Genomic DNA, 27,500 nt, shown 5'->3' with positions numbered 1-27,500 from the left:
ACACCAAACTGGCTCCCTGTGCCTGTGAAGTTGCTTGCCTCTTGGGTGTTTCAGTTTCTCTTCTCTTCTCAGCTGCTGAAACTAACATTTTTCTCTTCCCTTCCACTTCATCTCCTTGACAGAAAAACTAGTGTTGTCATGTGCAAATATAATAATTTACATATTCAGATCTTTCCATGTAAAGTCAATGTGCAATGCCCAAAGTTGTTACTTAATTGACTTTTCCACTGACCTTGTAATGTAACATTTCCCCTTTCCAAAATAATCTTTCATAGCTTAATGTGTTAGGAGTGTTTTCCCAACCAGCTTTAAAGAGATAAAAAAGTTTGTTTCCCACAGTACCACCTGTTCTGAGTGTCTGCTGAAAATGTTACCCAGATGCTCTCCTGATCTCACAGATGTTAGATGTCTTGTGTAGAGCCAATCAACACATCCATTGCCACAGATACAGAGCAGCTGCAAGAAAATAAAACATGCCCTAAGCAGCATTTTGAGAATTAGAATAGAGACAAATGTAAGAAGCTGGGAACAACTTTAAGGCAACGTTAACACTAATAATCCTATGTGCACACCAGTGCATGTTTTCCAGGAAGGAAACCCCATTGTGCTCCTGGGGCTTTTTCTCATGTAAGAGCTACAGTACTGTAGCTTTAACTTGCAAATCACATCATTCACTGTACAATATATTTATTTATACATTAATGATGCTTAACTATAAATCCGGCTTGAAGCTCAGAAGACACATTTAGAAATTAACCTTATTTAAATCTCATTCTATATTAAAGGATAATTTCCAGCATCGTCTTAGTACTAGCTATTTCTTGTGATCAGGTGCAGTAAGGATGAGTACCCTGTTTACCACAAAGGGCCATGTGGTCAATACATCATGTGATCAAAAATGCCACTGACTCTAATCCTGTTTTAACTGTGTTGGTTATCATGATTTTTATGTATCATAAAATGAACATAGAAATGTGCTGAAGTATGGGTGGCACGTACTGTATTGCACATACTTTCCAATATGTCTACTCTGATATATAAGGGGGAAATATTTGAATCCATCTTAGGCAAAACTTGAGTAAGAAAGAGAAATAAAAAAACTAAACCATGCAAATGGAGGTGTGCATGAACGTGTTGCTATTTTTTCCTCCCTGCATATTTACTGAATCCAGTCAAGATGGAAGTGATGCTGTTTTTAGATGATACTGCCTTACCTAACCTAAAAGGGTTAGGTAAGGTGCTTACGGTAGCAACAAATTCAATGAAGGCTTGGGAGTTTTATTAGATCCCATTGTGTTGCTGGTTAATGAATGAATGCTGGTGTGAGAAGAGTATTCTTTCCACTACACTTAGTATGGAAATTGGCTTCTTACCACTTTGATTCTTGAAAACTTATACCCCAGAAATCTGTTTGTTTTTTAAGGTGCTACTGGACTCAAACCTTGGTTTCTTATCTAGACTCTGTTGAGCTGACCACATTGATTTATGCTCCCAGAACTTCAAGACTGGGCTGCTGCAACACTCTCTGTATAGGACTCCCCTTGAAGGTGCTCTGGAAGGTTCAGTACAGATATCAGTGGCTCATTTACTAACAAGAGCTCTCAAGTATGATGTCACCCCAATTTTACCTCTTCTTCACTTCAGGCCTATTTGTTTCCCAGTCAAGGTGCTGGTACTTATAATAAAGCCCTACATGGCCAGGGACCCACATATCTCAAAGACCCCTTGTTCTGCTAACAATTTAGATCTTCCCAGGGCTTTCTCTTGAGTGACCCACCTTTGAAGTCCAAGAGTTCTGCCATGGCTTGTGCATGTTCCTTCAGTCATGACACACCTTTCTTTGGTACATTATCCCAGAGGAGATAGGGAGGAATCTGATGCAATTATGTAAGTACTGTAAAGCTTTTCCGTCTAGTCTTTTGAGGACAAGCAAACTTAATTGAAACAATGTTCATATAGTTCAGTGCATACAGTGAAGATGGATTTAGGGTCTTTTTCTGTCCTTTTGTATTTATACCATTTTAATACATTTGCGTAATGTGGTTTATATCTGCTATGACATTCCCTCATCCTTAAACAGCAGAAATGGCACCAGAGGCGCTTTTAAAATTCCAAAAATAACTATTTACTTCAGTGGGGAAAGAACAGGTGAAATCAGCAGTTGGAAATTTCTGAGGTTATATATATATGACGTGAAATCAGAACATGCACAGACTTTAGTTCTTCTCAGATACTTAAAGGCTTATGTTTTGAGGATTTGGTTTCCTTGTTTTCCCCCAACACTCCAATATTCTTCTAGTATTCTTTCTCTTCTGGAGTTAGGAATGCTGGTACCCACTTTTTACTACCCCAGTCCCCTTCCCTTCACACACCAGCACTTTCCTTCAGTTTTGGACTGAATCTGAAGGTCTCCACAGGCAGTTTCCAACCACATATGACCAGGGATCTCTCTTTTCTCCAGAGCTACCTCCCTGTTTGACTGGACAGGGAAAATCTCCTCTCCTTAGAAGATCTATCCCCTTCTTTGGCCTGTTGAGGAGTCTGCACCTACTTCCCAAACCTCCATGCCAACTTTCCCCAGTTGTCCTGGTAGAGTCAAAAGTGCTTTCCATTAAGACTCCATCTCCCAACTACATTCCTCTCTCTGCTAGGACTGAAAAACAGACCCTCCTCTTTCCAGCTCATGCTACCCAATCAGATTCCTTGAAGTAGTCTGTCACTCAAAGCTCTTTGAGTCTGTGAGGGATTAACCTTAACAGTCCTGCAGTATTAAGACATTTTTCTTAATACTGCAGTCCTAAAATTCAAATTGCATTTAAGAATAATAGTTAGCCATTTATTTCTGTATATTTATCTTCTCCCCAGAAGCTAAAGCTAGATTTAAAAAAAAAATCCTTAAAGCGCCACAAGATTCCAGTTTACTTTCAGCAGGATGGTCCCTAAATTCAGGGAAATATAAACACTTTGAGGAGGAGGTTATTCATTACTGAGTTACTAATTTTTGCCAATTCTCTCATCCAAGGGTAAAGCAGCATACCATGCTTCTTCTATTTTACCCTCACAACTCTGTGAAATAGGCTGAGAGTGAGATCTCTCAGGTCTTCTCCAAGGACTTAATTGCTATATCAGCACCTTGCATGCCCGCCACTTTCATCTCTTCCAGGCTGCTCTTCCCTTCACCCAGTCCCCGCCCAAAAAGAGCAGCCACGAGTCTCCCTTCCATTTCCACAGCAGACAGGACTCCTTCCTCCGCTCGGGCACTTCCGGAGCGATCATTTCGGCTCGTACCGAAGCGGCCCCGCTCTCGGCTACTTCCGGAAAATCCCGCCGGAGCGTCTTCGGCCATTTTCGTACCAGATTGCGGCGCTTTTTCTCTTCAAGGCGCGACGCTGCGGTGCATTGTGGGGGCCGCGCGGTGCATCGTGGGGCAGGAGAGAGGCGGAGAGGGGCCTGCCTCGGGAGTCGGGTAGCCGCCATCTTGTCTGCTCGCCGCTGGGCCTCGGGCCTGCTCCGGTGAAGTCAGGCCGGTAGAGAGTGGATGCCCTTACGGCTGCGCTGAGGGCCGCGAAGCCGGGCGAGGCGCTCGGGATGGGCCGCTCCCGCTCGCGGAGCTCGTCCCACTCCAAGCGCGTCAAGAGCTCCAAGCACAACAAGAAGAACCGGAGCCGTTCGCGGTCCCGCTCCCGGGAGAAGGACCGGCCGCGCAAGCGCTCCAAGTCCCGGGAGAGCAAGCGCAGCCGGCGGCGGGAGTCCCGCTCCAGGTCGCGCTCCAACACCGCCCCGTCCCGCCGAGAGCGGGAACGGGAGCGGGACCGAGAGCGTGAGCGCGCCTCCTCCCCGCCCGACCGCATCGACATCTTCGGGCGCACCGTCAGCAAACGCAGCAGCCTCGACGAGAAGCAGAAGCGGGAGGAGGAGGAGAAGAAGGCCGAGTTCGAGAGGCAGCGGAAAATGTGAGCGGACGCCGGGCGGCTGGCGGGGAAGGGGGCGGCGGGCCGAGGCGGCTCTTCCCCTCCCGCTTTCCTTGGTCGAAACTTGGGCAGGCGGATCTGCCCGGGAATCGGTGCTGGGGAGGCCTCGAGTCCAAAAGTATGAGGCGATGGAGGTTTCTGGTGGGGGGCTGTCAGAAGAGACATGGCAGGGAGGCTGGAGGCAGGTGGGGGCCCCACTGACACGTGTCAGAGGACGCTGCTTCTGGCTGGCCGCCTGCCTCGCATCCCCTTCCTCTCCATCTGAATACGACCAGAGGCCGGCCCCTTTTTATGGCTCTTTATCTGCTCTTCAGTCGGCCTTCCCCAAGCAAGCCCCCCCCCTCTTTTTTTTTTAAATCTTTGCAGAAAGATTTCTCACTCCTGCCCTGTCCCGGGCCGCTCTCGGCCGTTTCCTTCTCTCAGTTCTTTGCCTCGTTCGACTGATGCGTGCTTGCCCGGAATGCCTGGTCTGCGCTTCCTTTTTTGCACGCTCAGCCCTCTCTCTTCTGCGTGACTAATGCACACACGCATGTGGGGCTGCTTGCTTCCTGTGAGCCTTTGCTTGTCTTGAGGGTGTGCGTTGCTCTGCTGCACACTTGGATTCTCCACTCCCTGTAGTGTGAAGCTCTGATTGCTATTGTATTTCAAGGCTAAAGCTGACCTTGGATGAAAAAATTAGCCAAGGGTTATTTCAGTGGTTCTTAAACTTTAAATATACTGTTTATTTATTAATTCATGTTATTTATAGTCTGCCTTTCTCACTGACACTCAAGATGGTTTACACAACATTAGTTAGTACGGTTAAGCTCAAAGTTATTTCAATAAACGTGTTAGTAGGTATATACATTCGAATTTGCAAAGATTTTAAAAACCAGCAGAAATCCAATACAGAGCTGAAGAAATGCTGAAACAGCATAAGCAATCCAAGGCAATATTATCCTCAAGTACTCTATCCCTAAGCCACAAGTAATAAAATTAAGACATAAAAACACTTCAGTCAAGGCAAGTTTGTTTGTATAGAAATAATTGTGTGTACAGTACATACATCCTAGGCATATGTTCAGTGAGGCCTTTGTGTCATCAGCCAGCTCCTTAATGTTAGATGTGCTTCCAGTTAGCTGTGTGCCACTTTTTAAAGGGTCTAGGGGAGAAATCTGGGATTTTATCTTCAGGGTAGGGTGAGCAATATAACAAGGTCTTTTCTGTTGGCTGTCAGAAAACGTTGCAAGTGGGGAGAAGGTGCTGTCAAAAATCTTGACTGTGACCGAATATTTGTAGTTTGGCCGTGGGGATGAGAGGGGTATGATTCCCATTCGTTGATTTAAAGGCGATGAAACTGTGGTAATGAGTTTTCTTCATAGAAAATATTCTTTATCCTGTTTTGCTTTCGTTTTGAAAATATTTTGTGATTTATTTATTTTTTTACTCTCAGTATGGTCCATGTTGTTACAAGTTTTGAACCTAATATTGTTTTTCACTGTAAGAGATACTGACACCGCAGTAAAAACACCACAATTACACTTCGTGTATGCTCAGAGAGAGCAAAGAAAAATATAGCGCCCCCCCCCCAGTACTTGTCCAGTTCTGTTCTGCTTGTGCTTTCCTCTAGCTAGAGTATTCACTATATGGGAAGCCTGCCCTGTTCCTTCTGTGATGCACAGGCTACACTAGGCAGAAAAGCAAGTACAGTGCTGCCCACAGGGCCTCTGGGTTGTTAAAAGTTCAAAAGTAAGTATCTTCCTTAAGTGAATGCTGTACATACAAGCAATTAAATAAGTTTATATAAATTTATCAGGGGAGTGCTCTGAGGAATGGAATCAATAGAAACTGATCATTTTTGTGTGTGATGCTGAAGGTAACAAAAGGGCTGGAGGCAGGATCCCATTTTCAATGTGAAGCACACATCAATACTTTAGTAGTGGTGTAAAATAAGTCGCATTTATATATGCTCAGTATTTTCACCAGTGGCTAAATTGTTAAGAATTGAAATGTCATATATGTTGGCTTATTCATGCAAATATCTCTTAATATGGCCAATCTTTTGTGTGCTAAAAGTTCAGTGTGGGATTAACAGTATTGATGAATATCATAACAGTAACTTCTTTGAGGGGAGAGTTTACTCCTTCCCTGTGTATCATGATGTTCTGTTTACCACAGAGAGACAAATACTCTTTCCCATCAAAATTAAAGGAGTTACAGTATATTGTCCTGAGGGATTTGTACATTTAATATAGTTTGTCTTTGCTAGTTTTTCAGATTAATGCTAGTTCACACATCTTTTTTGAGTGGGCTTTGTATACACATACTTCTAAGTGTTTGACAGAGGGTGTGCATCAGTCTTATGACTTGTGAAGTGTTTTGCTTCATTCGTTGAAATGCTTGCACTGAAAGGTCAGTGGGTATCATGTCCTAATGAGAAGTAAAGTTTGATCCCTGAACCAAAGTGAAATGTGGAATTTGAAGGTGCTTAAGATGATTTTACTAAATCATTAAAATCTTGCCTCGTAAAACTGGTTCTGATTATCAAACCATAGCTGACAGCGATTTTTTTTTTTAATGTTGACTTCGCACAAATATTATGAAAACGTGGTACCCTCAGTTTATGAAATTGATAGGTTAAAAAGTTCTGTGCGGAAGATCAAAATGGTCCCAAAAAAAGGAAGGCTATTTGACATTCAGAAGGACCATAGCTCAGTGGTAGAACACGTGTAGTACCTTTATAAAGAGAGGAAAATAGATGGGGATCCCAGGCTTGATCCTTGGCATCTTGAGTTTAAGATGGTTCTCTTGTGGTAGGCTGCTTGATATCTTAGAGAGCTGCTGTGCATTAGCAGTGGGCTGCATGAATCGGTGGCCTTTCAACCAAAGACAGTTCCTCCTATTTTTGTACTTTTTATAAAGCCCTCTAGTAACTTTTAGTACTGTTCCTTTTTCATATTTTCAAATTAGTTGCAAGTGGCAGGACTGGGAGTAAAATAACTCTTGTATGGCTTCAACTTTGTCTGCCAATTGTGCATGACAGCTACACTGCAGTATGGCCATGGCTGCAGAGATTCTATCCTAGCTTTCATTTCAGCACATGAAATGTGTTGACCTAATTTTAGCATAAATCCAGCCAGGATTAATAATTAAAATAACATAATTTAGTGACCAGATTCTAAACACATGCTTCGCTTTCCTATTGAAATGTAAAAGCGCTTTTGTGATATATATATATTTTTTACATGACGTGTCTGGCCCTCATTGTTGCAGAAAAGAAGCTTGAAAAAAATATGATGAAACCAGAAACAAATCAGCTGAACATTAATGTTTTTCTTTCATCAGTCTTAAGATTAAATAGTGATTTGTGTTCATATTTTAGGATACCATTTTTAAATAAATACAGCATCTTACTAGATGTGGGCATATGCTGGGTTCTCAAAATGATATGCAAATTATATTGCATTCTGCTAAAAAAGGTAGAAAGAGCCCTCCGGCTCATGCTGTGCTTTTTTCCTGTATCAAATTGTGCACCCAGACCATAGCTACCCACTGGTCAAGACACTCTTACACATTGTCTTTAATGAAAGTTTTGCACATTAAAATTACCTTCAATCAGTCTCTGCATTGCTTAAAATAAGCTGTCTCTGTAGAGGAGCTGTAAAACTGTTAGGACCTGCATTTGACAAAGTTCTGTTTACTAGCAAACCACGTGTAAAGTTTTTTGAGATTCGTTGATTGCCTTTCTACTACGTAATTGCCTTTCCACCACAATGTGCCCAAGGCAGTATACATTTTTTTTTAAAAAAATGGCATCATTACCTACTATGTGTAATTATTTCATTTCTGGAAAAACATCAGCAAGACTTTTAAAAATTTGTTTCCTATTTTTACATCTTCACATTTTTAGTCTGACTTCTAGCTATGGTTCATTGGCTTGAGAATCTGATTTTTACAAAACTTTTGTTGCAGAGGCTTTTATGGCATTAAATCAGATAAAAAACTCTGAATTACAAGGCAACTGTAAGTAAGGAACAGAATAAAACACTAGTAAAAGTCTCAGGTTCAGTCATACCATGGCAGTCTCCCTGTAGCCATACTGTAATGTAATTGTCATGCAGCATGAGTGGGGCATATAAGCAAACATAACTGAAGCCATATTGTGAGAATGCTGCAAAATAAGGTACTGCAAAATTGTCACAAGCCGTGGGGGAAGGGAGAGTAAGTGTGGATGGTGTGGCCTCAGTATGTGTGCAGTCTCCTCCTCTAACTATGGGTTGATTTTTTTTCTGTTACATTCATGGCAAAGTCTTCTACCCGCACAAACAGCCTATTGCTGGCAGAGAATATCTATTCCTTTAGAAGAAGCTTCTTTGTTCCTGAGCAAGGCTACGTTGCTAGTGGGATAGAGTCATAGGATTCAACCCAGTAATTATAATAAGATAGTGCTGACAAATTAAGCGCTTTTAAGACCAACACCATTGTCTTTAGTGAGTGTCATTTAAGCACATGTATAACATTCCAGTTAAAAAGTGTGTGCCTTGGATTCTACTCGCTGTTTTAAATAGATAGTAGTATTTTTTGCTCTTATTCTATGAAATGACAAACTGTATAAAATTACAAAAGAAGGGGAGTGAGATGCAATTTGATGGCTGTTGCCAAGGTGATTCTAATGTGGTTTCTGGTCAGAAAGGGGCTTCATACCACCTATGGTACATAACAGAATCTGCCTAACCAATGTTCTATGTAGAAATAAAGCAGCAGGATTTAAGTGCACAGTAGTGCCCTTAATATATGCTGTGTTTAAAGACTCATAAAACTGAGAGCTGAGAATAGTAGCTGAGCCCAAGTTCTGTATTTTTCTTCTGTTTTACTGTGATTTTCTTGGAAGATTAAAAAGTTAAGCATATTTGTACTGTTTGGTCTTGCAGAGTGTTGAAGGCATGGAAACTGTGTGGTTAGTATTTCAGGCTAGGCTGGGGAGGAGCAGGTTCAAATTCCTACCCAGTTTTATGACGCTTACACCCTTCTAGGCCCATAGAAATCTGTGCTCTGCTGAGGATGTTACTGCAAATCACCTTGGCCCAGTCAAGTTAAGCTGAGTGTGTGTAACTAACCCTATTGTACAGAACTTAGTAGGATAAAATGGAGGAGTGGAGAAACGTGTATGCCTCCTTGAGCTGGGTAAAGGGCAAACTAAAATGTGACAGATGGGTAGCATCCATTCAGATTCCAGTGAGAAATAAGCAGCATATTGGATGTTAAGTATACTTGCAGCGTTGCATCTTTTTCTGCTAAATAAAAATCAAATCCAGAAAGCGGGCTTTGTGTGTATGTGTGAACCTGTTTGTGTTGTTCATAGAAAGAAGAAAGCTATGCAATGCTTAAGAAATTCTAGTTGACTACTTTAGGTGACCAGTTCTTGACTTCTTACTTCCTTTTTGATAGTCGGCAACAAGAAATAGAAGAGAAGCTTATCGAGGAAGAGACGGCTCGAAGAGTGGAAGAACTTGTGGCCAAGAGAGTGGAAGAAGAACTAGAGAAACGAAAAGATGAGATTGAGCGGGAGGTTCTTCGCAGGGTGGAGGAGGCTAAGCGCATCATGGAAAAACAGTTGCTCGAAGAACTCGAGCGACAGAGACAAGCTGAACTTGCGGCACAAAAGGCCAGAGAGGTAACGCTCGGTCGTTTGGAAAGTAGAGACAGTCCATGGCAAAACTTTCAGTGTCGGGTTGTGCCTCCTGTTGCGTTGAGAAGGAGATGGAATACAGCAAATCTAATTCCCTTCTTGTGTAAACTTGCATTGCTGCGATTTCTAATTTCTAAGTTATTCAGAGGAGCTCACTGATACCTAAAATGGTTACTCTCCTAAAACTTGCGCAAGGATTCTTGATTTTTAATGGAACTGACCTTCATATTTGAGAATTGTTTGAAACTTTTGCCATGGCTGCAGGATATATCCACAGTCCTTTCTTACTGGGGGAAGGGGTTAAACAATCTTTGATTATGTATCCCTCATTTGTTTTGTCTTACCTAGACTGTAAGAGGCTTTATGCCTTCAGTCGGGGGAAAAAATACAGGATCCAGCACTGAGCTGCAGAACCTTTTCTTAAACAAACAGCTACTCTTATTTTCCCTTTTAAGCAAACATGCGTTCTTCTTGAACACACAGTGGACAAATTCTGGAATGCTGGTCCTATTCACTTTCTTCACGAAAAGGCTTATGCCAGATTCATGAGATCCAGTTTTTCAGTGACTACTAACAACTCCTTCTTTTTCTCTAGCCTAGAGAGTTGTAAAAGAGCAGGTTGTCCTTGTCTGAAGTTGAGCTAAACATGTGACTTCTTCTGTCAGCAGCTGGAGCAGAAGCTGAAAATGTCTTTCTGTGAGACAGTAATTTGTTACTGGAGGTTTTGATGCTTGCCAGCACTAATCACTCCAGGATCCCAAAATTCAAAGTTAGACTACACAACTGAAAATAGTCCTGAGTGTCAGTCAGCTCTCACTCCATACATCTATCTGGTGATCTAACCGAGTGAGCGTAGTTTATTAGCCTGTAATAGGAGACTTCAGTAAGATAACTTTTTCCTTCAGGGCTTTTGCTATAATACAGCATGCTTACAATTAAAAGTAATTGCATGTGCCATAAATTCAGCATAATTAAAATGTTGGCTCTAAAAAACTGCTGAATTATTTAAGGTTGAAATTTTATTTATTTTTTTAAAAAAATCTCTGTACAATGGATTTTGGCTGAAGCAGGAATCGCTTCCCAAAGGGTAGCTGATTCAGAAGCCGTGGGGTCAGTGCGATGCTGGCTTGCCTCATCTGGATTTTTTCTACACAGCATCATCTTGAATTCCTGGAGTGAAGGGTGCCAACCTTTAACTGGTTACTTGACATAGCAAGAAGGACTTCCTTCACATACTCACTTTGTTTCCCATTCTTGCTATTTTTATGCAGACCTCTGGCTGTTTCTAAAAACATCCAAATATTTAAAAAAACTTGAATATACTATGATAGTAACCGAAATTACTTTTGAACCTTACTGCAATCTTTTTGCTTATGGTTTGCATAATAGAGTCTCTTGACATTTAAGGAAACTCCGTTTCCAGTTTCATTTCCCCATCCTTCTTTCTCTGGACTCCTGAATTCCAGTATAAAATTGTAGCATGACAGTTTCATAACTGTCATCGATCTTGTCACACTGTAGAATGTTCAGTCCATTTCCCCTTGAAGGAAACCCGCAGTTCCACAGAGTATGGATTACCATTTGTACTTTTCGCTAACAGTAAATGTATTTTTCTTATTAATTGTTTGACTTAGGAATGTTTTATATATTTTTTTGTTCCTTCTTACCGTAAACATCTGCATTCCTCAGCTCAGCCTTCCTTGTATGTTGTTTCTTTATAAATGGTTGAGCTGCTGATGCAGGCATTGCCAAGCTAACAGTACAAATCATTTTAAAGAGGAAGCTGGCGCGTATGGCAGCCGAGGAGCACACTCTGCAGGACACTGGACAAGACAGTAAATATTCAACTTTTAATGCTGATTAAAGGAGTATAGGTAAAGAATACGTAGGTATACATGATTGGTGAGACAAACTATTCACTTTATTTATATTTTATATATTACTCTTTTAATTTGGTAAATACTATCCAGTTTTTTGTAGTTGTCCTTGTTGATTTGTGTGATATTAAAATACTAGTAATAAATGGTTAGGGTTCTCTGATTAGGGAGGGTTTAGTTGGTTGCTGTTTGAACTGGGAGGGATGATTTAAATTTAAAGCTAGAGACCAATTTTAGTGGCTGCACAGTTTGCTTTTTTTGAAAGACAAAAGACGGTGGCTGTAAAGCGGCCCCTTTAAGTCAGTTCACAGGAGGAATTCCTAGGAAGACTAGTGCAGATGGGTGACTGAGTATTTTACTTCTCTAACATTGTTCCCTGTCCTCCCCTTTAGGAGGAAGAGCGTGCAAAGCGCGAGGAGCTTGAGCGTATACTAGAAGAGAATAATCGAAAAATCGCAGAAGCCCAAGCTAAATTGGTAAGTAGAATTATAATTTAGAGTTTCAGAAAAGATCTGCTGCAGTCTGTCACAAAGCCCTTGGGATTGTTGGATTTAATAGTGTTTAACTTTGTGTTGGGTTTTGACTGTAGGCGTGGATCCAGAGATTCCCTGTGTGAGAGATGCTTCCATTTGTTCACAGGGTTGTTAATTATTTCCCTATCCCTGAAACATAGCTCCAGAGCATTTGCTAAAGGTTGGAAAGGCCTCAGAGTAGGGTTGAATTGCATCACCGAGACTGAATCCAAACTTGTGAACAGGGTGCAGATAGCTCCCAGTGCTGCTCCACGTTAACTGTAGGAGGCTCTGTAGCTGTTTTCAAACCTGTGCAAACCTCCGCATGTGCAGAACATCATCTTTGAATTTAGTTTCAGGTTTTTTTCATGTAACACTAATGCAAAGTGTAAAACCGCTCTCTTATGCAAGAGATTACTTCTCAGTCCAGCCTAGAAGGTTTGGTTTTTATAAAAAGTAATGCCTTTTCCCACTGAAGCTGATAGTAAAAAAATGGTGTCAAAATCTGTGACCTTGAGAATTTGGCAAAGATGTTTCTTAAATAACTTTGCAAATTCTTTATTGTATTTATATTCACCATATTTATAGAGCATGCTGAAGGAAGGGGTAAAGTATTTCCAGCTCTCTCTTTAAGAAATAATTGTGATAAGTAAATAACATCAAGGTTATAAGGATATAGAACTTTTAGGCCTGTTGGCTCATAAGAGGAGGTTACATTCTGCAGAATTGATCGTTCATAACTGTTTATCTTGACCCTAATTGCTGAAGAGCAGCATTTGTTTCTTCTCCACAAATGTGAGGTATAGTCCAGGATTTCAGTTCAGAAACATTGAAGTAACAAATATATGAAAACTTTGACATCTCTTATAATTTGTTTTACTATTTTCACATTCAGGCTGAAGAACAGTTGAAAATTGTTGAAGAACAAAGAAAAATTCATGAAGAGAGGATGAAACTAGAACAAGAGAGACAGCGTCAGCAAAAGGAAGAGCAAAAAATTATCCTGGGCAAGGGGAAGTCTAGGCCAAAACTGTCATTCTCACTAAAGAGTCAGGATTAAATTTCAGCTCTGAACTCTGATGGAAAATGAAACAAACTTTGTATAGTAGCTTCATGTTGAAGTGTTTTTTTTTATTTTTCTTTCGTGATTTTTTTTTCTTTTTGGACGTCTGAAAAGTTAGCTTGTTCTAATAGGGGCTGTGCTCTGCATCTCTGTTTTAACTTCCGTTTATGTTAAATCCTTATCAGATCATTGTCTTTTTTAAAGATTAAATCTTCTCATCCACTTTGATTCTAGGATAAAGTGACTTGAAGCAGGTTGGGTCACTTCATTAATTATGTATGGTCTGATAAGGTTTTTACTGACCCACCGATCTCAGAGTTATACTCTGATGTTAACTATTAATGCTGGTTTGGCTGGCTTTTTAAAGAAAAGTTTGGCAAAGGTATTGGTAAATTTCCACAGTGTACTGAATCCTCAGTGGTTTATTATTTTGGTGTCCTATGATACTATCCCACTATTGTGCTTGATGTTCCCGATACAGGTAAGGAAAAAGTTGGTCAGTGTTGCTGGAGATGTGTAAAGGGAGTTCAGTATTGTCTCTGCTAGAATTGTTTTTATTCCACTGATAAAAGTCAACCAGCATTCCCAATTGTGTAAATAATCCAATTTGCCGAATAAAGTGAAGTCTTAAATTTGTACGTTTTAAGTAATTTTTTATTGCATGCATATTTACTTTAATGAATGGCAACTGCTCTTACCGCCATCAAAAGCACACTAGTATTAGGGTCACCACTAAATGTTTTTTTGGTATTTCTAATGCCAAGCTTGCACATCCTGTTGAAACTCTTGCAGTTGTGCTGAAGTGGCTGTTGCTAGCTTTTTATGATTTTAGTTTGAGGGGACCCGTATTTAATGTACGGTGTCTTGTCTTTTTGATTGAGGTCCAATGAGTTACTTAGGCTCAAGACTGGTGCTAGTCCTGTGGAATTGCTGGCTTTTGGAACTTCAGAGCTCTTTGTCATATGGCATTGGAAGGTGAGGCCGAGTTTAGGAGCAGCTAGTCGAAAGTTCCTCGGGCTCACAAAACAAGTTTCATGATTCTTTTGATCCTTGCCTTTGGTTTCGTTTTTTAGAACATGTTGCACAAATGAAGATTGCCACTTTTTTTTTTTATAATCACTGCTGCAGTGTTCTTGAAGGTGTTTGCCTGTATGATAGTAATGGTTTAGGGGCCTGGTGAAGAATGTCTATAGCCCATTCTAAGCACTTATTTTCTGGTGAAGCAAGTTCATGGTTGGATTATTGCAATAACTTTATAACTTTTGGGGGGTTAATTTTGTGACAGTGAATACAGTAGAATCACAGACTGAATCAAGAAATGATTTGACACGTTAGTCTTAAATTTCAGGTACTTGGATCCTGCTCACTTTTGTCAATCCAGGAATATTTTTATGACTAGATAAAAAATAAATTCATCTACAAATGTTCTCATACGTTTGTTTACATTGCCATGTTCTGTTTCTCTAATAGAAGTGCAGCATCCATAATGCATTCTTTGTCTTCATTAGAGCAGTTTAATCAAAATGATCAAAGAGTAATGAAGAACTGATGCTAATCCCTTTTAGTTTTGCAAGTGCAGAACTTTTTTTGTGCCAGATATTTCAATATGTGGCCCAGATCTGGAGCAGCCACATGTTTTACTTAGAGTATAACTATAATAAAAGGATGGCAATGAAGTATGTCGTTGCACTCTAAAGGTCAATCTTTGAAAATGCTTGAAATAATACTGCTGTAAGCATTGTGCTGTTCTTCAACCTGCATTAATAGCAAACATCCTTTTTATCTCGATATAGTTGGGGGCAATTTCAAGCTGCTGCTGGAAGGATCTTTTAAAACTTTTAGTGTGGTCTAAGTTTAGTTCAAGTTTTTCCACTTAGAAGAGTAATGGACTCAAGTATCTGATGCTTTGTATTTGATATATTTTCCTAGGCACTGTCTTCAAAAATTTCTGTATGAGAAAAGAAAAAAAAACTGCAGCATTTTAAATTTGTAAAATAAAATGGAAACCTTATAGCACTGAGACATCAAAAACCCTAGTGTGACAGTATTTTACAACGGCACCTTAGAATATGCTTAGAAATCTGCGTATAGGAGCAACTGATGCTCTAATGTCCCCCCCCCCTTCTACAGCTTCTAGTATTGAGAGAAAAGAGGGGCTCTATTTGTTGCACAATACTACTGAGCGTGAGACAAGAAGTTTCTGTAGGTTATTGTGGAAACAAGTTTATAGACTCCCATGAACCAACATAGAGGTACACAAATTCAACTGTATGTACCAGAGTGACAAACAAGTGTGTGTTAATCCTGATTTTACTGTATTCCAAACAATTCCCTTCAGTCTTCCAGGGCAGTATGTTGAAATAACTTAAGAGGACCAAGTATATGAAAATATAATTACAGTTCTATTTTATGAGCACCTGCAGTTTGAGAATGATTTGGATATATGGTATAAATTGCAAAATATGATTTGCTCAACATTTTATGATATGCATTTTATTATTCTTTGTTCAGTATTCAAATAAAATCCTTTGTGCATTCTTTCACAGAGGACTGGAATAAGAATATAAGAGAATCCATGTTGGATCAGGCCAATGGCCCATCCAGTCCACCACTCTGTGTCACACAGTGGCCAAAAACCCAGGTGTCATCAGGAGGTCTGCCAGTGGGGAAGGGACACTAGAAGCCGTCCCACTGATTGCCCCCCCCCAAACACCAAGAATACTGAGCATCACTGCCCTAGATAGAGAGTTCCATCTATACCTTATGGCTAATAGCCACTAATGGACCTCTGCTCCATGTTTATCCAATCCCCTCTTGAAGCTGTCTATGCTTGAAGCTGCCACCACCTCCTGTGGCAGTGAATTCCATGTGTTAATCACTCTTTGGGTGAAGAAGTACTTTTATCCATTCTAACCTGACTGCTCAGCAATTTCATTGAGTGCCCACGAGTTCTTGTGAGAAAGGGAGAAAAATACTTCTTTACCTTCTCTATCCCATGTACAATCTTGTAAACCTCTATCATGTCACCCTTCAGTTGTCGTTTCTCCAAGCTAAAGAGCCCCAAGCGCTTTAACCTTTCTTCATAGGGGAAGTGTTCCATCCCTTTAATCATTCTAGTCAGCACTCATTGGTAGTCAGCACTCTTTAAGCATCTTAGAGTGATGCATATATAAACTATTCTATTTTCTTTTTCTTCAAGCAAAGATGGTGTTGACTTTAATAAAAATTTGGAGCACTAAGTTATATACATAGAAAATGCAGAAATATCCAACTATTGGCCTTAAAACACAGGGTTTTTTAAAAAATACTTTTGCTTCTATAGAAAATGTTGCCAGAACTTAAACCCTTTAGAATCTTCTAAATCTTTTTCTCTTTCAAATGCTCTTCAGCAGAAAAGGAAAAAGTTGAGTCTGTTCAAATGCACTGTGTTCCACTTAAAATTCCAAAACAAATAGTGCAATACTACTTTATTAGTTATAATTTGGATGTCCCAATTTTTTTAAAAAACAGTGTAATAGTCTGCTCCAACAGCTTATTCCATTCATTTTTGTGCTACTGCGCCTGGAGTTTTTCTATGGGCCCTTCAATCTTTATATTAGAAATGGCCCTTGCTACTGATTTGTTTTATCCACCTCCAAGAGCAAACAGTTAAAACAGAAACAGGAAAACACAGAGGAAGAAGTTACCAATTGATGTTGGGGGCGAAGGGTATGATGCTTTGTGTATCTTTCCTTCCCCCTGAACCTGCCAAGGAACACCGGGAAGACAGGAAAGTGGTTAGAGCACACTGTGGAACAGTAAACAGTTAACTTGCTGCTGCTTTGCTGTGTCATCCTGGGAGATTCAAAACAGATCTACCTGCTATGGTTTCCTTAGCTTGGTGGCCCCAGGAAAGCCTGGGAAGAAAGTAATTGTAGCTGGGCAATGAGGAAAGAGCAAGGTCAGGAGCTCTGTTCCTTCCTGCTAGCACTCTCAGCTGAAGGGTTTCTAGTGTGTTCTGCTTTGCTTCCTTCCATTGGTGGTAGTTCGGGGGGGGGGTGCTCTTTGCAGAGTAGATTATAGAGGTGTAGCAGAGGTGGCATTTAGGAGTTTTAAACTGGTTTTTGTATAAGCAGGAGTGATTTCTTACATCCACGAAACCAGCCATTGCTAACTTGATTCTGAAGGGGCTGATTCAACTAGGCACAGTTCAGTTAAAACGGGGCCTTCTCAGGTACCTTCAAGGGGAAGTCTTCCTTAAATCTGACAGAGCTTCCCTTTTGCTTCTTTGTCTTGTATTTACAATTAATCTGAATGGTTTTTAAGCAGTTTTATTAATGAGTAAGTAGGCCAGAGAGAACCACCAATCCAGGTTTCTGAGAGCAACTTCAAAGCTCTACATGAAGATTAACAACTGGATTCGCTCAAGTTTGGGTTGGTTCTACTCTAGCACCTGATTTGACTTTCTCTGATAGAGGGTGGGGGGATATAAAATGCCCTTGATACCAGGTTTCCAAAGAAAAACAAAATATTGAAGCTTGTTCTAGAATCTGGTCCTTTTTCTCCTCCACCCCCTTTAACCCATAAGGCTAAAGGTCCTGCTTAGAGGGTGGTGAATCTGTAAATTTGGCTTGGGTCTAGGTCCAGTGTCCAAAAGAGTAATTGTGACTGTTTGGGGGATTGTCTTCCGAACTCCTACAGAGAATGAATGAAACTGCATGCTTGCACAGGAGTAAACCCTGCTGGATGCAGAAGCTCTTGTTTCCCAGTCATCAAGGGACAGGAGACTAGGTTGCAGCTTCAGGGTGCCCTTGGGATTTCCTAGTAAGCTCAGAAAACCCACAGAAGGGCTTCCTCTCGTTTTTGCACCTTTGGTCTAAAACGCATGGCACCTTTAGGGAAATGACAGCAAGCCCCCATTTGGCTCTGCTTTCCCTCTCCAGCGGCTCTTCCTGTTTCTCCTCTTCCTCGGTTCCTGCCGGCCAAGCCCGTAGGCCCGATCCCCTCGATCTGCGGGGCCACTAAGAAGTCCGGATCGCGGTACGCACGAAGCTCTCTGGACTGCAGAGGCCAGACGGCTTGGGTGGGCCTCGCCCTTGCTGCGAGACGCCTTTTGGCGGAGGGGTATCCTGTGGCTGAACTTGCGTCCGGCGCATTTGTTCCGAGTTGTACCTGAAATCGCATTTCCCAGGGGTGGGGTGGGGGGGTCACTTTGAGACAATTAGTTTTTAAAAGTCATCAAACAAATGTTTGCCAGGTTCCGAGTTAGCCTTGGTTGGACCCTGTTTCCACGGGGCATCGGAGCTGGAGGGCCAGCTGCAGATCTGGTGGGGTTGCAGTTCCCGGTGAAGGGCGCCCGCCCGAGCCCCACACAAGTTTCCTGGGAAGGAAAAACGAACGTGGGAAAAATCTAAAAATCTAAGTTCGTCGCTTCGGTAACGCCAAGGGCAGCGATCCCGAGCACGCAAATGAGAACTCGGCGAGCTTGGATTTCAGTGGCCCTGCTAAGGAGCGGGACTAACTCGCTTAGCGTGAGAGCGGTCCCGAGCCCAGGCGCGTTTACTCGAGAGTAAGCCCGGCCGACTTGAATGGGGCCTTTTCAAGCAAGCTCAACGACAGCCCAACTTCCTAAGGCGGATCCATTTCCCATTTATTTCGGGGAAAGTCTGCGCGGCGCGTCGGCTTTCAGACACGAAGCGCAGCGGCTAAAAACTGGACTCGCTGCCTTCGCCCGCAGGACGGGGGTTGCACCAGGATGGCCCTTCAAGGGGGGCAGCGCCTCTCCCGGCACTTCCCTGCGAGCCACAGGAACGCCACAGCATCGTTCCCTCGTAAACACGTTGAGAGTCCCAGAAGGGACGAGAGTTAAAAATACTTTTCGAAGTATCCTTGACGGGGCCCTAAAAATAACTAACGCGGCCTTTGGGGTTTTTGTTTTAAAAACAGCAATTGGGAGCGGGGGGGGGGGGGATGCCGCGGGTTTCCTCTTCGAAACACTTTTCCAAAAAGGGGATCCAGATGCCAACCGCGGCTATTTTCAGCCTGCAAGGAAGCGAGCCCTTTCTTCCGAGCGGGAGTTTGAGCCCCCCGGGTCTAGCGGAGGCTTTCCAGCTGCGCCCGGGGCGGGACTCGGGAGGGAGGCCGATCCCCGAGCTTTACGCCTGAGCAGGGAGCCCCGAGGGCCCCCTGAGTGTGGAGCCGGGCTACTCTCTGCGTGCCCCGAGGGTCCCGCCTCCCCTCGGGGCACGCAGGCAGGCAGGCAGGCGCGGCGCTTCTGGCCCAGATGGCTTCGCTTCCGCCGGGGTTCCGAGCCCTGCGCTGCCTGCCTCTTGGGCGCGGAAACTCTGGGCCTGGGCCTCCGAGAGGCTTCCTTCTCCGAGCCCGCTTGGCTCTCGTTGTCTCCCGGGGCGCCCAGGGACTCGCTCCCCGCTTCGGCGCCTGCTCTGCCCCACGAGCAGGAAGAGTCGACTGGGCGCCGGTTAGCGGCTGGGCGTGACGGGCAGCCGCGGGTGCGGCCGGGGGCACTGCTCGAGAAACAGCTCTGGCCGCAGGTCTCCAACGCGGTGAGCCCCGTCGGGGGAAGAGGCGGCCCTTGGACGATTTCGCCGGTTGTGAATGTGGCCAACCGGTGGGAGACCTCGAGAGTCTGAAAAACTTCGCCTGGCTCCTTGCAAACCGGGATCTTGCGAACTCGCTTGCGAACGTAGAGGCCGAGCAGACTTTTGGGGATGCAAACCATCGCCAGTACGGGACGTATAAGGAGAGTTTCTGCTTTTCAAAACAAGAGGGTGTAATCGTTGTACGACACCTTCGTCTTATTTCGCTAAAATACTTTGGGGCAGTGGGGGGATTTCTATAGTTTTATTGAGAAAACTGTAGAAGCTTGTCGGCCCTCAATTAAGATTGTTGCGCCGCGATCGCATTTATTTTGCCCCAGAACGATTCAATAGTTATACACCATCTCTGATACTTCATGAGAGATGTTCTGTCCTTCAGGCATCGCTGCAGCATCATTTGATCGCCGCAGCCATTTCGATTTGTATACTTGTACTCATTCTGAGGTTTCTATGCCGCCCCTACACAAAACCTTACATTAAAACAATTTATAATTGGTAACATATGGGATACATCTCGTCCTGGCTGGTTTTTATTTCGCGTCGTTTTCTTTTGGCCAGCAGCCGATCGAAAGGGAAGATCGAAACCAGGACGCGTCAGCTGCAACCCCCAAAGCGGCTCAAGCTCCCCCTAAAGCCCCGTTACAAATCAAGGCGGGTTAACTGCCGGGTAAAGTGGCGTGCGGACCGCAGCGTTACAGCGGCTGCGGTTTCCGCAGCGGGCGCTAGTGGGCGCTGTGACTCTACGGAATCGCTCGCCGAGGAAAGCCGGCGGCCAGGCGCGACCGAGTGCCCGGCTGGCTGGCCGCGGAGGCAAACCTGCTGCACGGCCGCGTCCCGGGCTGCCCCGTGGACGTGTTCCGACACGACTGCCTTCTCCTCGCGCGGCCTCCGTTGCAGACCCTCTTCCTTCAAGCTGCGCCCCGCCGCAGCCTCTCACCGCCGGGCAGCACCGAAGCATTTTGTTCATAAAACGCCCGTCGGCCGGCACGGAAGAGGCTGGCGGTGGGGTAGCCGGCAAAGCGCCGCCTTCGAGGCCCGGGTGGAGCGGATCGGTGAAAGGGAAGCCGGTCCCGGAGGAGGAAGAAGCGAGCAAGCGCTCCGCAGAGCCCCAGATGCGCCTCAAAAGCGCCCGAAGGGACCTGTTGGCCCAAGCGGCCACCTCCGTTTGAGACGAACTGGAGCCCCTTCGAGTGTACGGCACAGCGAGGCGGCCCTTCAGGGAAGCGAGCGCCGCGCAAATGAGTGGGTGCAGCCCGCGAGAGGCGCCTCAGGCGGCGCTTTGCTAGGCGGCTAGTCCCGAGGGGCTTCCCCGACGGGGCGGGGGACCAGCGCGGTGAAGCCGGGAGACCCGCAGAGGGGACGACCTGGGCCCAGCTGCACTTGAAAGAGCAGCCCGATTTCCCGGGGACGGGCTGTCGAGAGCGCGGCTGGGAGATGCTCGGCGACCGCTTGGGAAAGTTGCCCGAGCGAGGACGGCCGCCAACTTCGGACCCCGCCTCTGCCGCCCGCCTTTCCATGGGTTCCGGGGTAGCCTTTCCCCTATTCGCGTCACCACAATGAACTTGCTTTGAAACGTGCTCTTCGGAAAGCCCCGCGGAGGCGCCTGAGGAGCGCGGCCGCCTCACCTGTCCTCCGCGCCCGCCCCGCCCCTCCCTCCCCTCCGCGCCCGGCCCCGCCTCCTCGGCATGCGGGGGGCGCGCCTAGGCGCGAGGTGCGCGTAAGTGACAGAGACGCCACCCAACCAGCGGCGGAGCTGGCGGGGAAGGGGGGCGGCCGGGTTTATAGCGGGGCGCCGGAGCGCGGGAGCGGCGACTCGAAGCCGCACTCTCGCCTTGGGAGCCGGGGAGGAGCCCGCGGCAGGAAGCGCAGCCGGAGCGCCCGGCCGGGAGGAGCAGAAGGAGGCGAGCCGCGGAGGAGGGAGGCGGCGGCTGCTGCTGCTGCTGCTGCTGCGACTGGGGCTGCGTGGGAACGCGGGCGCGCCTGGCTCGGTGCGCCTCCGCCGCTCGCCAGCCTGCCTTGGGCTCTCCGGGCGCGGGCGCTGGGAGCCCGCCGGAGCCTTCTCTCAGCCCGTTCCGAGGGCTTGGACGCCGCGGGGAGCCGGCCTGGTCGCCTCGTGATGGAGCGCCGCGGAGGCGCCGGGCGGGACGCGCCGCTTCGCCTTCTCCAGGTGGATTTATAGACGCCGGCGGGGACCTTCGCTTCGGACTGAGCGGCGGGCAGCTCTATGCCGGCGGCCGGGCGCAGGAGCCAGTGAGGCCGGCCGAGGATTTGCTCCGTGGAGGGCAGGGCAGGGCGGGCGGGCGCGACGGCCTCTCGGGGACTCTTCCTTCCCGGCGCCGCGGAGTTGGCGAGCCTCGGGGCAGGAGCCGCCGGCGGCGCCCCCGACCATGGTAGCGCGCCGGGGGGGATCCCCGCTCGGGAAGTGCTGCTGGGCCATCTGGGTGCTCCTGTGCCGGACGGTGCTGGCCAGCTCGCTGGTGCTGGAGCCCATCTACTGGAACTCCTCCAACCCCAAGTAAGTGCGCGCCGCGCCGCCCGGAGCAGGTGGGAGGGAGGGAGGGAGGAGAGGCGCCCCTGTGGCCGGGCCCGCGGGAGTCGCTCGGCCGTCGACGCCTCGGCCCTTTGTTGCTGCGGCCTCGGCGCCCGCGTCCCCGGGAGTCTGGGCTCTGGTCACTGGAGGCAGGGGTCCTTCTCAAGAGGAAGAACCGCGCTCCAGCGCGCAGCCCTTCCCGTGGCATTTCCCCTGCGACCCTAGGGAGAGTTCCTCTCGGAGGGCTTGAATGGGGAGAAACTCTGCCAAGGATCGCACTCGGACTTCCCAGGCCAGCTCTGCGGGCGGTGCGGGCCAGCTGCCTCCCGCCCCCGGCCTTGATCCAGCCGAAGTCACCTCTGTAGGTATTCGGGGCACATTCACACGTACACCATTCCCCGCCCCGGTCTAGAAACGCTGGGCCTGCTTCGCCAGGGGAGGGAAGCTGGCCGGAGTGTGTGCCGGTGACTCAGCCGCGGGTCGGTTCCCCTCCATCTCTGTCAGCAGGCTGAAGGCTGTGGCACTGCTGGGCGGATAGCAAAAGGGCAGAAGGCGCCGGCGGCTGGCGCTCTGCTCGCTTGCCTATCCGGAATCTGGGCTGCTAGGCTTGGTAAGCAGACCTCAGGCTGGTGAGATGCCGGGCGAAGGGCTCTTTCGTGCCTGCCTCCTTTCTTCGCAAAACCAGACAGAAGAAAGAATCCCCACCCCCAGGGTCGGGTCACTTCCCTGTGCACAACTGTTGAACGGGGGGAGTTATGCTGCAGAAGGTTGAGGCAGTGAAACAGAAGGTGGGAGTTTCCGGTGGTTGTAAAATTGCATCCCTTGTTGTCACTTACAATTAAAGTGAAAAATATCCTCCCCCCACCCCCATAGATTGATTGAGATGGATGTGATGTGTGTGCAGTACAGGAATCTGTGCATTCAGGAGGGCTTTATGCAGTGCTGAAGTTAATGCCTGCTTAAGATCAGAGGGGCTCCTGACAAAAGAGATTTTGTATTTCTTAACAGCTTTAGAAAACGTTTTGCCGCAGATAAAGTTGAGGGTGTTAAATCAAAGAAACCTCTTTAGTCAGATTTCATTCTCTCTTTTTTTTTTACAAGAACACATGAAAGCTTCTTGATAATATCAGCAGTCGGAATGATTTTTAAGGAGCCATCATAACAGCGCCGCCTTTAACGACTTCTTAGAAAATAGAAAAGGAGCAGATACCCTCCATGTATACCCAACTTGCTATATCAAACTTACTGCTTGTGAATAATTCCAAGGTGCCTATAAAACACAGAGTTACATGGCTGTTAAAATACCTTTAAATGCACGATGAGTTGGGGAAATAGCCTGTCTCGCAAGTGTGAAATGGCTGTTCGGTTGCGTGTCTCTTGCACGCTCCCTGGGATCTGCTGAAATGTCACCACAAGTTTGGATTTAGACCTAGAATCCAAAGGAGCTTATTTACAAAATCATATTCGGACTCCATCATTTTTCTTTTGCTCTGTTGCAGATTTCTCTTCCTTGTCCTTCCCAAGGAATGGAAGATTTACGAGTGGGGGGTTGTGACCCTAGATAAGCATTTTTTGAAATAGGGAAAAACCAAAAAATGGGCCGTTTGTTTTCATTAAAATGAGAGAATTGGCTTCTCCTGAACTGGATCATGGCACTCCCGTTCAGCTCAGTGGTGCTTTCCTTCCCTCCCAAGACAGACATATAAAGAAATTGATGCTGTGTAAGAAATAGTCCTTAGTTGCATCTGCCGGTTTGGATTAAAGCTTACTGTAATTCTCTCAGACCTAAGAAAGGCTGAATATTAAATCTGTGTTTACACAAACAAGCAAGACATGAGAGCCATATAAAAAGCAGTTTTTTAAAAAAATCACTGTGTGTGTGTGAGAGAGAGAAGGGGGAAAAGGGGTCACATTTGTAGGGCTGATAGCATTAAGCTGAGCGCTAGAGGCGAAGGGCATTCTTGCCTGCTGCTGCTGCAGTAGTCTAGTAATCGCTTTATTCCTACAGAGGTCACTCTTCCAATACAGAACAGGCCATCCTTCTTCTAGTTGCTTCCAGGCCTAACCTTGCCATAACTCTCATGGCTTATTTTTAGTCGTAAATGGCTTGTTCTGGGTGCTCTTACAGTATATGGCCCCATCTCCAGTTGTGAATCTATTTTCCAGGCAAAATGTATTGTGTCACTTCATAAACAATTGAGCACACCCAAAAGGAGCTTTAACTCGATGATCTAATTACTGTCCCATTTCGGTCCAAGAGTACTACTTGCCCATCAGTTCTGCATAGGGACAGTAGTTTAAGTTTCTTTATTTGATTCTTTCAGGTTGACTCAGTTCCCTGAGAAGGTGAGCTAAAAGGTGTTTGAGACATTGAAAAAAGAAGCCTTTGGGGTTTATAGGCCCTTGGATCTCTGTACTTTGAGGAAGCGTATAAATGCATTAGTGGTATTCCTGGTTTTAGAAGGGGATTTCCTTCTCAGGAGAATTTCTTTCAGAATTCAGCAACATTTAAACATATATACAAGTGTTATACTTGGAGGCAATGAATCTGTTAAATGCTGTTAACATTCATTGTTTATATGGATTAATTTTGATTCAAAGCCTTTTTCATGGCGGACTCTCCTAAACTGCTCTAGTGGTTCTCTTTAATGACTAAAATGTTTAGTGAGGCGAGGAGAGAAGACAGTGATTAAACTCCCCCTTCCTTTTGTCTTAAGGTGTAACTTTGAATGTAGTTAAAAGCTCTGTCTCCAAAATACTTGATAAAACTTTCGACTATATTGGTAAAAAGAGCTCTTTGCATGTAGTGTCCTTTCCATAAAGGATATGAGGAGGCATGTAGGCTGGAAGAAATATTTCACTTGAATATCCTTTTCAGAGATTAGCATAATAATGCATTCTTTAGCAGAGTTACGCCCTTCTAAGTCTACAGTGGACTTAGAAGGGTTCTGCTCGGTTAGGATTGCACTATAAAGTCAGCACAATAAACTTCTGTACTGTGGCTGTACACCACAATGCTCCCCCCCCCTCCATAACTGCTTCGACACCTCCATCTCCATCCATGAAAAGATACTAGTCCACATACTTTGACCTCTGGAGCCAGGCTGACAACAAACATCTAACTTAATTCTGCAAACCATGGTTTGTTTACTGGGTTGGTTCTAATCTGAAAGATGTGGAACTTTACCTATCAAGAGCACTAGTTAAAGTTAGGTTGCCTCCCTTGCACTGAGTGCTTTTGCTGGCTAATCAGTTTTCTGTTTACAACCAATTCTTGGGCTCCTTTACAATTTTTTTTTAAAAATTGCCATTTGGCTAAAGGAAAGCTAACAAATAACCCAGTGATATCTCTGATGATAACATATTACACAAGAAATCCACCACGGTTAGTCTGAATAAACACTAACCTGTCAAAGACAGATAAAATGGCCTGCAATTGATGGCCCTATTTAAAGCTGTCTTTTCAGGGGCATAAACCAGCCTGCCTCTCCCTGGTTGTTTGTGAAATTCTTATTTTTTGTTGTTGCAGGCAAACAGACGCACATTCACTGCTGACTGAATAGACACTTGAACTGCGCTCTGCAATTTGTGTTTGGATTAATGTTGTCTGTTTTAATGGTGGGGAGGGTTGATAAAGCACCAGGGGTAGAATTGTTAGTTCTTCCACATCCACATTTCTTGTGTTTTGTCAAGATGATAAACTGTAAGTAATGGATAGTCTTGTTTCACAAGAAAACTGAAGCTACTGGAGCAAGAAAAAGGCTGCAGGAATGGTATCTCACAACATGTTGGCTGTCCCTTCTTGACAAGAATTTTACTTGGGGATCATGGCATTTTGCCTCTTAATCTCCACTGGAATTTAGAGGACTATAACATATATGAAGATGCGTGGGACTGACTCAGTCAAGAAAATTGAGGTATTTCCCCATGAGCTAGAAAACAGATACATGAATGTCTCGCCCTTGAAATGCTGGATGTGTAGTAACCCCCAAAACGTTTTAAGGGATTTCCACATTAGCTAAAACTTCATAAAAACTTAACTCTCCGATATTTACCTGATAATAGAGGCCAGCACCCCAGCCCACAGCAAATGGATTTGATTTATTGTGTTATCCAGAAACTTATATGAAGGCTTGTAGTATGCAGACGGAACTTAGCATATAAGCACTTTGTTTCAGCTTTCATCTAAAACATAATTATTCCCAGTTGCTCCTCAAAGGCAAAGACTCTTAAATGTGTTTCTTTCTTTCAGTGGCTTCTGATGCAAGGCATCACATTCCTAACACAGGTGATTTTTTTTAAGCTACAGGAAGCTTACAGCCAGCAAAAAAACCAAATTTCTGACTCAGTCATTTTTTTTTTTACTACCCTTTTACATGTGATTATTTGGGAGCATAATTGCTGTGCGCATCTAGCAATTATTTCAAAGCCTCTTATCTATATAAATTTTAAAGTAAAGGAACTTTCAGTTCAAGAATTGCTGTTAGATAGGTCAGTGAATAAAATCAAACTGAAATCAGGGTTTATTTAATCCTTCTTTTCAATTTTTAATGGGTGCATATAGTTTTAACATGACATTTAGAATACATCTTCTGCTTATGGAGCATTCCTTTGATAGGAAGTTTGGTTGAATGTTTATCTTCAGAGAAATCACTGTGAGGTGTTGTGCCATTTGGGGTATCTATTAAAGATGCCACATTTAATAATCCTTATAGGGAACTAAGTCATAAATGGTTCTTGCCACTTTTATATTTCCTGGTGCAAACAAAGAGGAAATGTTCTGAGAAGGGGGAAAAAACAGTGATTAAACTTTATTTCTGTGAACTTGGTTTTCTTTGGGCACTCACATAAAAACCTGCCATTTCTTAGGCCTTCGATCTTATCTTTTACATAGACTCACTCTTCACTTGGCGTTGGAGACGTTAAGGAGGGTATATCATGTGGAATATTTTTCACAAGGGGCCTAATAATCATAAATGTCAGACTTGGGATGTACTACCTTTTCATATTTCCAAGTGACAGAGCCCCCTAATTTGTATTTGGTAAATGTAAAGTAGACCGGAGGGATGATGGCCAAACACAGAGTAAGAATTAAGAAACTGCTTGGGGAGAGAACTCCTGTGGCTTCATTGTTTCTCTATAAAGCCGGAGCATACAAAGACATAACACTATTCAGCCCTTCACCCATGATGGAAAATGTAAACCGATGGCATTGTCCCTCTTGTTTAACTTGTTTAATTCTCATTTTAAATTCAGTAGTATAGCGGCCGTGTGAACTCTGAA

At 44.7% G+C, this 27,500-nt stretch overlaps 2 protein-coding genes across 2 annotated transcripts in view; both read left to right on the top strand.

Moving 5' to 3' along the window:
* Positions 1–3,412: 3,412 nt before the first annotated feature.
* ARGLU1 (arginine and glutamate rich 1) lies at positions 3,413–13,727 on the top strand. Its single transcript, XM_054973415.1, has 4 exons — positions 3,413–3,953; positions 9,399–9,624; positions 11,909–11,992; positions 12,924–13,727. The coding sequence occupies exons 1-4, from the start codon at positions 3,589–3,591 to the stop codon at positions 13,086–13,088; spliced, it is 840 nt and encodes a 279-aa protein (XP_054829390.1). The 5' UTR covers positions 3,413–3,588; the 3' UTR covers positions 13,089–13,727.
* Positions 13,728–21,968: 8,241 nt separating this feature from the next.
* The window catches only part of EFNB2 (ephrin B2), a 57,623-nt gene continuing 52,091 nt past the window's right edge, over positions 21,969–27,500 (top strand). Inside the window, exon 1 of the mRNA XM_054974336.1 lies at positions 21,969–22,202. Within this exon, the coding sequence (XP_054830311.1) occupies positions 22,075–22,202 (128 nt within the window). The 5' untranslated portion in view covers positions 21,969–22,074. The remainder of the gene's footprint in view (positions 22,203–27,500) is intronic.

The sequence above is a fragment of the Eublepharis macularius genome, chromosome 3 (genome assembly GCF_028583425.1).
Source record: "Eublepharis macularius isolate TG4126 chromosome 3, MPM_Emac_v1.0, whole genome shotgun sequence".
In the NCBI taxonomy this organism is placed as follows: domain Eukaryota; kingdom Metazoa; phylum Chordata; class Lepidosauria; order Squamata; family Eublepharidae; genus Eublepharis; species Eublepharis macularius.
This window is presented reverse-complemented; position numbering and strand designations above follow the sequence as displayed.

Excerpts from the sequence above, each read along its gene's own strand:
- ARGLU1 (XM_054973415.1), top strand. The coding sequence starts at position 3,589 with ATGGGCCGCTCCCGCTCGCGGAGCTCGTCCCACTCCAAGCGCGTCAAG. Across the intron at positions 3,954-9,398 it reads TTCGAGAGGCAGCGGAAAAT|TCGGCAACAAGAAATAGAAG; the intron begins GTGAGCGGACGC and ends CCTTTTTGATAG. Across the intron at positions 9,625-11,908 it reads CGGCACAAAAGGCCAGAGAG|GAGGAAGAGCGTGCAAAGCG; the intron begins GTAACGCTCGGT and ends CCTCCCCTTTAG.